The sequence below is a fragment of the Anas acuta genome, chromosome 5 (assembly GCF_963932015.1).
Source record: "Anas acuta chromosome 5, bAnaAcu1.1, whole genome shotgun sequence".
Classification (NCBI taxonomy): domain Eukaryota; kingdom Metazoa; phylum Chordata; class Aves; order Anseriformes; family Anatidae; genus Anas; species Anas acuta.
Genome location: NC_088983.1, coordinates 56,409,088 through 56,421,697, shown reverse-complemented (window position 1 = coordinate 56,421,697; position 12,610 = coordinate 56,409,088). Strand labels below are relative to the sequence as shown.

The 12,610-nt window shown below is 43.4% G+C and overlaps 1 protein-coding gene across 2 annotated transcripts in view; it reads left to right on the top strand.

The window, feature by feature from the left end:
- The window catches only part of LGR4 (leucine rich repeat containing G protein-coupled receptor 4), a 73,401-nt gene that overhangs the window by 32,674 nt on the left and 28,117 nt on the right, over positions 1–12,610 (top strand). For both annotated transcript variants that reach the window (XM_068685004.1, XM_068685003.1), the window contains exon 3: positions 11,810–11,881. In XM_068685004.1, coding sequence (XP_068541105.1) covers positions 11,810–11,881 — 72 coding nt within the window. The remainder of the gene's footprint in view (positions 1–11,809; positions 11,882–12,610) is intronic.

The following is a 12,610-nucleotide window of genomic DNA, read 5'->3' as shown; positions in this document are numbered from 1 at the left end:
TCATTTTGCAAAAAAATAGACCGGCATTAAGAATTAGATGTGAACACCCAAAAGCTTTAAATCATTCCTAGCGTGCTGACTTCAGGGTTAAATCAACTTCTGAAAACAACAACAACTTTACAGTAAAAATTAGACTTGCCAAAGGTTCAGACGTACTTGAAGCGATCATAGATCCTTAGTACAAAACAAAGGTTTTATGTTATGCTTGAGTTACCTCTTACAAAAGGTAGCTGTTTGAAGCTGATGTTCCACATGAAGATGTGGGAAGGAAATCATGTGTATCAGAGTAGGAGAATCAATCTGTTGTTTTACCTGTAGTTTCTTCTCCTCTTGGAAAGACCAGCCAGCACAATTATGCTGTAGAGAGGTAGGAGAATCTCTAGAAAGAGAAGTTTGTTTGTTTGTTTGTTTTAAAAAAAACTCTCTAATTGACAATCTGTCGTGTAGGAAGATAGGAAGTTGACCAAGAGAGCAGAAGATAAATAGGCTATATCTACATCCTCTTCTCTTCAAATTTTCTTACTTGAAAACCATGAAGTGAGACTTGTGAGTTGTTAATGTTTCGCAGCAGCAGCCTGCTTACAGCTGGAAGCCTGCTTGCGGAGCCTCTGGACCTCTCCACTGGCAGTGGGAAGATTTCTTCTTGTTGCATGAAGATCTGGCTATGGTCATCTGTGTACAAGTCAGCTCCAGGTTCCCTCACTTCATTTCATGGTCTTCCTAGAGAGACTGTAACAGGCACTATAAGGTAGACACAGGGCAGTTCACCTCCCTGTCAGAAGTAACTGGTACCAGATGTGGCACGTTTTGGCTTCATTCTGCTGATTCCCTTTTCTCTATGGGAACAGGGTACAGAAAGCGTCTAGTCTTGACTTTTCCTGGTTGTTACTAGAACAAACGGTCGTACTTCCCAGTGTACAACCACGATTTTCCCTCTCCACTCAAAGATGATTTTCAAACTTTCTTCCTGGATTTTGTTTACAGTTGAACAGATCCAAGTTCTGACTGCCAGGCGCTAGCAAATTTGCTTTTTCAGCACACAAACCTGGGTGTGAGTCTCCATGCCAAATAAAGAGAGACGGAGTTAAAGCAAAGTGGTGTTGAAATCTGTGCTGGAAGCAACTTTTCCATCTAGACCTTTTCCCAAGAATTACATGCCTAAAGCAAATGAGAATCCCACAAACTAATGGGAATGCAGTAAGTACCACAGCGCCATGGATACCAGTAACTGTCTTCATCCAGGAGATGAACCCCACACACCTTTTTCTTTATACCATGGGAGAGCATGGCTCTCTAAAGCATGACTTTAACCCTGCTGTTTGTCAAATCCTCCAGGAGATTAGCCCCTTGAAAGAGTTAGTTAATATTGCAAAATAGTATCACAGAATTTAATTGAATGTAAATGGGAGGCAATTAAATGTATTATGTAGGCAACTGAGTCTTACACAGTACACATGCGGAGAGGATGGGATTAAAAAATGCATTAGGAGTTCTTTAATATGGAGCTTGTCATCCCCTTAATGCAATTTGGTAGTCTCGAGAGATTTCAGAGGATCGTTTTCCAAATCCTAAAAGGAATGCTAGCAAATAAAAGTGAAAGAAGTAGCATACCAGGTTTGTAAAAGCTGGCCGCTCCATTAAAAAGTGTGTTCCACATTGTTAGAAGGTGGTTGATTTGGCTACCTGAACATCTTCATCCAGTGCTGTTTCAAGGTGTGCTAGGTTTTCTGACCTAGATGCAGGTGCGAGACCGGTGGCCTCCTGGAATGGCCACTGGAGGCTGGCTGGAAGAGGACATCTAATGTGACACTAAATGGCCATGTTTAGGGAGCCGACTGCATGGTGAAATATCATATTTGCAGGTATAATCTGAGGTTTTGTGCCACAAAGGTACTGTTGTACCTGAGTCTTACTAGGAGGTACAAAGCAAAGCATTCCAGCTGTCTGCAAGCCAAATCCGCCCGGTGGGTTATGTGCTCCGCGTGCCCCTGCTCACAAGCTCGTGCATGTTGCTGCACAGTGTGCTTGCTTACCATGTGTCTGTAGGATTCTTGCACTATTTATAAATGTTATAAAAATTCTCCATTTCTGTGTAACTGATACCCATCTGGAAGTAATTTGCAAATGATTGAAACAGCAATGGTCAGAGTCAGCGAGGAGCAGACCACCAAGGGTTTTGCCACAGCAGTTAAAGAAGTGTATTCTCCAGAAAATGTTAACATAAATATGCTACAGCCCTGAACTTGATATGGAAACTAAAAATCCTTGAAGAATTTGGCCACAGTTTTCTAACCACACCTTAAAGTATTTATAGAAAGCTAGAAGGGGAAAATATAGCTAGATAATGCAGTGTTTTTAGAAAGCAGGACCCATTTTCCAGTGTGAATTCTTAACTAGAAGAGCAAGGCTGTGCCATGTTTTGAGGCTTTTCTGAACTGTTTTAGTTCATTCTAATATTTAAAGTTATCTGAAGGGGAGTCTGAAGGGTTTTGACTACACAAGTTCTATTCACTGCATCGGTGGAAGATCTGCTGGATTAATTAAAAGGCACTCTCTCATCAGGGAAGGCAAATTGAAATGATTTTTATTCTTGGCAAGTTTTCCAGTTTGATTTCGGAAACATGCACCACTCAAACAACGCAAATGTCTCCTTGGCTTCATGACCTTTTTACCACGGTTTGATTTCTGCTCTTAACCTTTTAAAGCGTTGTCTTCTTATCTGCCCTGCGCTGTTGAATAAGGTTTTGACTCTCTGCCTTCTGCTCAGCGTGGGGTGGTGGGGAGGCAGAGCAAAGTGTGCTGCTCATCTTCAGGCTGCTGGTGGCACAAGCGTGTGGCTGGCAGGACAGGAGCATCGCTCACCCCAAGCCAGCCAGCCTTGGGCAGGGCTTTTCACTTCCACAGAGGTCGGGGAGGATGCTCACTGCTCTCCGACTGCAAGTTTCAAGGAGCGTATCGTGCCCAGTGTTGTTGTGAGGAAAATCACCACTCCTGAAGGCACCAAGAGACAGCAGTGCCTGGTTACCTTGCGGATGTGTGCTGATGCCAAGGGCTGTTTTGTTTCTGGTTTTTGTTTATATGTGATGTGAAACAGCCTCTCCTCTGTGACGCTGTCCTTGAATAGTTTTTATTGGTCGTGGGCAAATTCGATTGAGATTTCTGTTTAATAGCTGGTGAAAGTGGTTAGGGAATAGGGAATGAAAGTGACACAAAGAAAATTTTGATCTAGAAAACGTTTCTCTTTTCTGAAAGACAACGCATGTCTGCTTTTTCAGAAGTGAATAAACAGAAAGCGAGAGGGTGTGCAACTGTAGTTCTTCAGGAAAAGAAACAGTAGGACTGAGAATGGCTTGACTATTTAATTATATCTGTGCTGATTACAGCACTAAAAGGTCTTACACATCTCACACACCCCTCCCCCCAAGCCAGAGTCTCTGATCGTGGCTTCTAATTGGCAAAATACATTTGGAGAACGTAAGGATTAATTAAAATGCGTACAGGCAGTGGGAAATGAGGTGTTTGGGCCATGAGGTTGTAATCAGGAAGTATCTGCAAGGGAAATGTCTCGAGTTCTTTTTCCTCTTGACTGCAGCTGAAGATGACCACCTGGCTGAAATGGCCCAGCTGCCTGCTTTTGTAGTATCTGCTCCAGCGTGTAATTGAGACGGTCCCTTCCTTCTAATTTCTGCTTCGGTACCAAGCCGTGTTATCCTTCAGGAGGGAGGGGGAGCGTCGGTCTGTTTTATGACTTGGGTTGTATGAATAAGGCACGTCGTGGAGTTGTGCCAAGGCCACCGAGGCTGAGCTGGTAGCTCGGCACGCAGCAGCTTTGCTCACCTGGCTGCGGAAGCATTTGGTGGAAGGAGGTTTTTGTCCTTCAGTGCTCGCAGTGTAGTGTAGGGATGTTGATAAGGTGGTGTCATTCCTCTCCCTTCCATAAACACAGCTAGCCCCGGGGCTGGTAATGGGAAGCTGGAGACAATGGGCTCCTTTTGAGTAGAAAAAGAAGGGTGAGTCTCCATGAGAAGAGTCGTCCTGCTGACTTGGGTTAGCTGACTTGTGCTAACGGAGGCTGTGGCTGAGCATCCTCTTGTGAAACAGAGATGGTGGAGCACACAGAGAGCTCTTGCCAGCTGCTTTATTGTCAGGGCAGCCCGTTGAGCCGTCCTGGGTGGGTGTTTCAGAAAGAGCCGGCTGACGGTGGGCTGGAAGCTGACGCGTGCCCTTGGTCCGTCTGCCAGCCCTGAATATTTGAACAGCTGGAGGAGGCCATTTCTCAGCTCGCTCCCTCCAGCTTGAATTCCGAGAGGTGAGGTTCTAATGAAGAAAATGTGAGGTGTAGGTTTCACGTGTGTTAGCAAGTTAAAAGCCTAAGCTTCAACTTGACCAGCTAGCATACATTAGGAACATTTGCAGCCGTGTGTGTGCTGGAGCTTCAGACAGCGCGCGGCGTGTCGCAACTTGCACCTTCGCATTCTCGTCAAGACAAACCTCTAGGCGAAGACTCCCAAGTAGAATTAACCACAGTCAGCTAAGATATTTTTAAACATCACCTACTTGGTCTGCGCTAGATGCTAACTGATGTTTAAAAACACGTTGGCCAACCTGCGTTTAATTAATGTTTTCTTATCTGTGTGAGTCCTAAATCAGTTTGATTCGGGATGAGTTTCAGACCTGCTGATACAAGAGCCATGCTTTGGTGGCTTAGAAAGTTCTCACTGTGCTTCACAGTCGCCTATTGTTTTCTGTCTGAGGGCTGAACCTTACGGTGTCAGGCTGCGAGACCCATCTCCCAAACCAGAATTGATTACGCTGCCTCAGCTGCCAGGCTGGGGCTGCCTGAAAGTAAAAACCAGGTAAGAAACTTCTGGAGGCTGAGTAGCAGCCTCAGAACCTCTCAGGCCAGGCCTCCCCAGTTGCAGAGGTGCCTACAAAACCTAGGTATTGTGTTTACCCAGTATGCATCTGAAGTGGTTAGAAAAATGTTAGATTTAGGTACAAAAAATATGTTGATTGAATCCACTTCCCCACTTTGCAGTGTCACTTGCTGGATGCGTGGTCGTTCAAATGATCCCATGCCTGGAAAATCAATAAATGTCAGGGCGAGATACAGGCTGTATGGACAGAATAAAGCAGCTTTGAGGATTTACTGTCTCAACTGACCTCTTGTTTTCACCTTCTCATGTCTAATTGTCAAAGAATTTCATGATCTTGGAAACCCGAGCATCCGAATAGCAGTACCTGCCAGAAGTGCAAAGCTGTAGTTGTTTCAAGAGCTGCATCCTAGCTGGTGAAAGCATATCTTGGTTGCCTTGATATCTGTGTTTCTGCTTTACAGACTTGGTAAGTGACGTGTATTTATAGCTATGAAGGAGTGTGTTGGTGCTGGAAGAGCTTCTGTCAGCTCAGTGTAGCAGACCATGTGCTGATCCACGCAGGCAGCAGAGGGCCTGTGTACATCGCATGGCCTGTGATGATGCTGGTTTCAAATCCACACATCCAGCTTGGAGAGTCTGAGTCCTCTGAATTGGAGCTGTCAACCACAAGTCCTCTGAGAACATCAGAGACCCTGCTCAGCAGCTGGCCCACCGCTGTGGAAGCCATTCCCGTAGCACAGCCAGGTGCTCCTGATCTCTCAGCATCCACAGCAAAAAGAAGTTAGTGCTCAGACATGTCTTTTGGAACCAACAAGAAGAAATAAGAAAATATCCCCAAAAAGTCATCTCTCTCCTCTCCAGTGCTGGCTTATTTAAGTTTGGCTATCGTGGTGAGGAATGTGGGATGTTTGTCTCAGGTAGCTCCTTCTGTAACCATGATGGCATCTGTAACAGTGCCAGTTTGGGCTCAAAGAAACATAGAAATCCAGAGCGGCAGAACATAGATAGCATGTACAGACCCACCCTAGTGCTTTGGGGTAGCTGTCCAGGGAAAGGTTTAGCGGGCCTATAGTACAGCAAAGGAAGGTTAGTTATCATGACAATGCAAGACATGCAAAGATAGTTAGGGAGAAGATGTATTTTATTTTGAATTCTGCTTTCAAGGTGGGAGAAATTAAAGTTGTTTACTGTAACAACTTGTCATTATGACTGCAGAATAGTTGTTACCAATTTTATTTTTAGAAAATTTCTGCAAATTTCTGTTTTTTTTTTTTTTTTTTTTTTTTTTTTCTGGTGAATGCCAATTGGGAGTATTGTGGCAACTTGCTTCAACTGCTCATATTGTATAATAATTGTTTTAGGTTATATGTATTTCCTTAAGTGCACGGCCCCTGATGGTCACCACTTCAAGGAGGCCTTGCCCAAATACTAGGCATCATTCAATTTGTAGGCGGTATCTCGCAAATTAATGACACCTCATTTTGCATCGAGGAAAGTGCTCGCTTTTTTCAATATCAATAATTTTCCCATTAACAAGAAAATAATATCACTATAAATATTCTGGGATAGTCCTTGAAAAGGAGCATCACACAACCACGTTTTGTCTTGCAGTAGGTGCTAGTGACTCTTGCCGAATATGTAGCGTTAGAAATTATGGAGAGGCTGTAGACTTTCTTTTGATCGGTTTAGTTTACTTTGTCGTTTTAAATTTCAGATCAGGAATGCATTTGGAAAACAAACTCTTACCTTGGAGTTCACTATAGTTTATAGACAACTGGAGACGTGAACAAGTCTCAGGATGGGAAGTGCCTACTCAGCCTGATGGAGCGGGTGCAGTTTCAGTGCTGGTTGTAGTTGTAGACCTCCTTTTTTGGTTCCTGATGAGTCTTGGCATATGTAATTAGAGTTCTATAAGTAACGGTTGAGGCTGTAGAATAAAGAAACCAGTGCAAGAAAAGGAGATGAGGATGAGTGCATTTTCCATTACCAGAAGCAGAATAAAGTATCCATTAAGTTATGCTAAACTGGCACGGAAGAATTGGAGTAATCTGTAGGTTATTGATTTGCTTCACAGCAGTGCAGCAGGCTGCAGCTGACAGAAGTCCCAAAGGGGCCGTTTGCTTCTCACAGATAGGCAGAGTGAAGTTTAGTCCAGCAATACTGCTTCCACTTAAAGGCATGCCCCCTTCTGCAGCTGCCGAGGACAGGCAGGAGCTGTCTGCACAGGCGTGTGCCCTCTCAGGGGATTGCTGCACGGGAGAAGCAGGGAGCCTTTGATATTTTCCTACAAATGTCTGTACCTCTTTTGTAAAACTCAAGCCTTTAGGAATAAATTGCAGCATGTAACTATGGATCTCCAGCGCTTTTCGCTTGTTGAAGTTAGAAGGTGAGTGTAAAATCGTCATCCTCTGCCTTTTCTGTGTGGCTTTAAAAAAGCAGATAATCATACGTTTTATCGATTCTTTGCACTTAAGAAAAAACTGAATTCCATTCCAAAGTGGCTATGTAAATGTAAAGAAATTGCAAAAGTGTGAGTGGGGAAGCAACTAAATGTTTTCCTGTAGGATGAAAGGATGTAGCTAAAAGTTGGAGAATTAAAAGGAGACGGGGAGCAGGCAGAGAACCAGTGGCAGACACTCTGAAAGGTTGACTGGACCTTGAACAGGAGTCTTGGGTCTCACTAGAAAGCAGCTAAGAAAAATAATAAAGCTTGTGATTTCTTATGACACGTAAAGCTTGTCAACATAGGAATTTTCAGTTGAGAAAGCCAGATTACAGTTGATGCATGGAAAGAGTAGCCTATGTATTATTATGGCAGACAGACTGCCAGGTAGTTAAGAGCACACAAAGGTGGAAAAAAAAAAACAACAACCTGAACTAAATTAAAAAAAAAAAAAAAAAAAAAGGAAAAACCTCTCTCTCTCTCCCAGTGTGTGTGTATGAGATAGAGAGGTTTTCAGAAGGACGGGAGGAGACATATTCTTTGCTCAAGTAACTCAGGTTCAGCACCATCTGGGATGAAAGACAAACAGAGAGGTTTCCAAGATGCGTGTGTTGCATCCTGTCATGATGAGAGTGGTGGTTTTAATTGTGGTGGCCAAAGATGCATCCGTGGGACATCCTCCCTGATTCTGGAGTGACATGAGTGATTGCCTTGGCTCAGTTACCATGCAGCAGGGTTGCCAGAGTTCATTGCAGAACTCTTCATTTCCCAAAACAGAGGAAAAAAAAGTCTTTGCTGCCTTCAGAACAGTTTGATTGCAAGAAGTGATGCTTGCTGTGTACTCTGGGAACGAGATACCGTGGAAGACTATTCCCCAGCCAGATTGTATCCCGATTTCTGTAGTAACAACAAGGTGTCCTCTACATCTGGAGATCGTTTACTGTGCCACTTAAAATAATGATTAGAGTGTATTGGTCTCCTACCAGTAATGACAGGATAGCAGAGGGATTTTGCCCTCCATATGTCCTGCTTACTCTGTTATGCGAATACACTGAAATCAGTTTTGTCCTTTTGGTTGTGTCCAAAATTGCAAGAATTTTATCCCAACAGTAGTCTATTAAATTACATTTTTACTGTCTGTCTGTGTAGGCAGACCTATTTTATAGGCCTAGGCCTTTTGGAGAAAGATCTCTCTAACGTTGATGTGACTTAGTCTGTAGTCAGGCTGGCCGACTTCCAGCCTCACTCTCTCAGTCTGCTTCCATTCAAAAGGAAGAAAAGGATGGGTTCTCAGTTCCTGACAGTGTAGATGTAGGGCTGCCTTCAGGTGTCACCTCGGAGCAGCTCGGAGGTGTCCCACTGTGGTGAGGAAGTGTCCAGGACTGGGCTCAAGCAGGCTGCTGGGAAGAGGTTCCTCTTGCTTCTGTCTTGCTGGGCTTCTGAGCCTTGGTAATGCTGGGATCTTCCTCAGCCCGCTTACCCCATGTTTTCGTGAGAGAGAAACAGAGGTGCTTTATTTCGATGTGTGTCTGAATATATAAAAAAATTATACTTTAAACTCTGAATGTATCTATTTTTCAGACATGCTGTAAGGAGGTACGTGGAAAACCCAACTGTGCTATTTCAGTGACATTTCAATGCACATGCTGTATATGTGCTACGTTACGTGCCATTATTTGCTCTTTTCTCCCCTTAAAATGAAGCTGATTATGCAAAGAGAAATCCCTCCACCCACCCAGCTGCTGCGTGCTGAGGGCGGCGTCCAACTCATTCGTCCTTGCCTCGTGGAGAGCTGCAGCTCCAACCTCCTAACGAGCAGCTCCGCTCCCCAAGGCTAGGACACGAATGATAAATGTATATTTGGCAAACTGATTAGTAAAGCCTTTGCACACTTGGCTAGTTGTATCCTGTTTCCTGGAAGGCTGCCAGATGGAGCAGAAACGGAAATGTATTGGATTGCAGTTTTTTTTTCTGCTGGTTGGTTGCAAAAGGCTGAATAAACAGGAGTTGCCTTGAGGTAGGCTGAGTCTTGCTATTTGAAGTCACGCAAGCCTTGCTTTGGCTCGGTTGTATTTTGTTTCCAGTGCTCTGTAAATTGTGTTAGGGACACTCAGTGAGTGACACTTGGTGAGGCTGGGGGAAGGTTGTTCAACTGGCTTTAGTTTAGCTTTCTAAAACAAATCATAATCCTGAGCCTCTCTGGGAGGAAGAAATTACAGCAGATGCCTGATATGTCACACACCAACCCATTTAACTGGAAACCTCAGCAGAGCTGGAACCAGAGCTGCTTGACAAACATTCATCAGGACTGCTGCGTTTTGAAGCACGTGTTAGGTAATCAGCATCCACTGTTATTTCAGTGCCAAAATAATTCAGTGCTGAAGCCTCAGTTAAATTTCTCTTGATTTCAGGATTTCTATTTTGATGTTTCAAATGCTTTTTAAAACAAACATGTGTTCTGCAGATCTCTGCCAAAATTACTGGTGTAGAGACCCAGCATGTTTAATCTATTTCTTTTAGTTTACAGTGACCTTCTCAGGAAAATGTTAAAACAAAAGCCATGAATCCTGGAGCATTTTTCTCCCCACCCCTCCTTTGAGGTGTAAAAAAATTGATTTGGGGTACCTACTGGCAACAAAATGAATTTGGGGAGGCAGATACTTAGTTGCCATCTGGAATTTTTCATTCCTATTAAAAATTCAAAGTATTTGGAAAATCATATCACAACTCCCAAGTCCCGAGGTTCTTTGCAGATGGGGCATTTCAAGAATAAGTGTGTGTTGTTTCTCCTTTTCTTCTGGTTCAGGGCTGCCCAGTTATATACAAGCCACACGAGCTTTTCCTAGCAGTCAGCTCTCTATTTTTTTTATTATTACGGTGATTTGTAAACAGCAGGTGATGAGCTTTAAGCATGCTTGTGATGATGTTGGAGCTAAAGCTATGGCGATTGGGGTGTGCATGGGAATGCTGGAAACTAAAAGCAAGTTCTCTAAAAGAGAGTAGGATCTTCAGCTACCATCCTGTACACCGTGAGCAATCCTCTTCTCCCTTTACTCACAAATGAAATTGTCTGCCTTTGACGAATGGGTTTGATAAACATAGCTGTAATGCTCTCTATTAGGCAGCATTTGATTAAGCCATTAATTCTGCTATGAGCAGATGGCGATCGGGATCAAATGCTCTGGGTGATCGCTGCTGTGTAGTTAGAGAGCAAGATAAAATGTAATCGCGTTGTTTTGTTAAGCTGATACTTCAGATGATGCTACTTCATTTCCTTATTTTCCTGTTGGAAATGATATTTTCTCCTAGCGTGGTGGTCACACTTCAGTTCCCGGTAGCAGTGGCGTGTCGGGATGCCCTTTGAAGCACCCATCCTGCTTCTCAGTTCTGAACGCTGCGTCATACGTGGCATCCCACCAGCTGATTTCATTACACAGCCTCTTCCAACATGGATTTTGCTTAGTTTGGATATGAAACCAAGTCCAAAAGCAAAGAGTTGGCCTGAAGTGATGGCACCTTTTGGCAGCTACTGATCACCAGGTGTTCTGCATTGTCCTTACCCCTAACACATACACCTCGTGTCACAGCTATCTGCTGCTTAGCAAAGGTTGGACTACACGGGGTCTGCTGGTTGGGATGCGGGCAAAAAGGTCGTCAAAAAACGGAAAGGGGGATGGGAGGAGCTGCTGGAAAGCAGCTGTTGGGGCTGATGTTCCTGCTTTGTCTTCTGCGGTGCCTCCGGTATGGATTGCTGCCTGTCTCCCTGTTATTTTCCCAGTTGGGTTGTGTTAGCATCCCGCAGTCCAAGGCTGAAAGCAGCCTCGGTTGGAGGCAGTGGGATTACTGCTGAGGATGGTGTTCCCTTCCTTCTTCCTCGCTTCCCAAAGCAGTTTTCTTTCTGAAAAAAATATCCAAAGAGCTGACAACAAAGTGAAAGATGACCAAGACAATTGTCTTGGTGATGTTGGCAGGCTTTCTGTCAGCTGTCAACGCTGTAGATGTACAGCCTGCCTGGGAGTACCGTTCACATTTGAGACTCCAGTACAAACTTCTCCCTCCCTCTCCTTAGCATCTAACTATTTTTACTTCACTGCAGTTTCTTCAGAAACTGCTGCATAGATTAAAACCACATGTATATCAGAGCATGTGTTTCACTGAAGCAATGCTGAAAGCCTGAGGAATTGCACTGATAGTGGGAAATGAACTTTTCTCAAACCTAGTACCATAAAGAGATTCTTTATTGTTCTGTAGTGCTTTTTTTTTTTTTTTTTCTAGCATGTTTATCCATGAGGCTGAGTGTATCCCGGTTGTGAGAAGCGTATAATGACTGAAGCAACTGATACAAACTTGGAAGATCATAAATATAGCATAAGTGGATGCAAAATACCTCGTTGTGTGCAAGATTTCTTGTGTTGGTGATTTGTCTTGTTAGATGATTGTAGAAGAACTGTATTTTATGACTAAAATTATTATTACAATTTTTTTCCAGGCGACTGGCTGGCAATGACCTTTCTTTTATCCATCCGAAGGCCTTGTCTGGGTTGAAAGAACTCAAAGTTCTGTAAGTAATCGGGTTTTAGAGCTTCATAGCTAGCTGTATGCTTTCTTATTGCATAGTCAGCCTTTTTACTGATGGGCTGACTTGAGATTTCTTTTCCTGCCTTTCTGTATTGTGTCCCGTCCCCATCCCCACAAAAAAAATTTACAGAGTTCCTACATTTTATATAAAGCCTAAACAGAAATTACTACAACCAGTTAGAACACTGATTTTTTTTTTCCAGATGTATAGGTTGTAGCAGAGGAATCCTAAGAAGGAAAAATCCTAAAAAGGGCATATAAGGCTTTTTTTGTTGTTCTCCACCCCCACATCTTATTGCATCAGGTAGTGCTAGTGCTTACAGAGATTTATGATACCGGTTGAACTTTGCACCGTACCCTACCGGAGATAGGAGTCATTCTGAGAGTTTCATGCTGCTTTAGGTGAAAATGACTTACTGTTGTAAAAAAAAAAGTTCAACTACTTTTCCATAGCTAAGGATAAAAAGAGCTTTATGCTCTTTGGGGTTTTCGAAACCTCTACCCAGAAATTGTAGCATTTATGCAGATGTAAATATTTCCAATTGCTGGTAGGGTAATAGATAGTTAATTAAACAGGTATTTAAATAACGTAATGACAAAGGACTTTGAGGTTTTAAAGAAAGTAGCATAGACAGCATAAGCAGGATGCAGATTAGGGAACTGCTGATCTGCAAAGATGTTTTGTGAATTGAACACACAATATGAAGGCCCT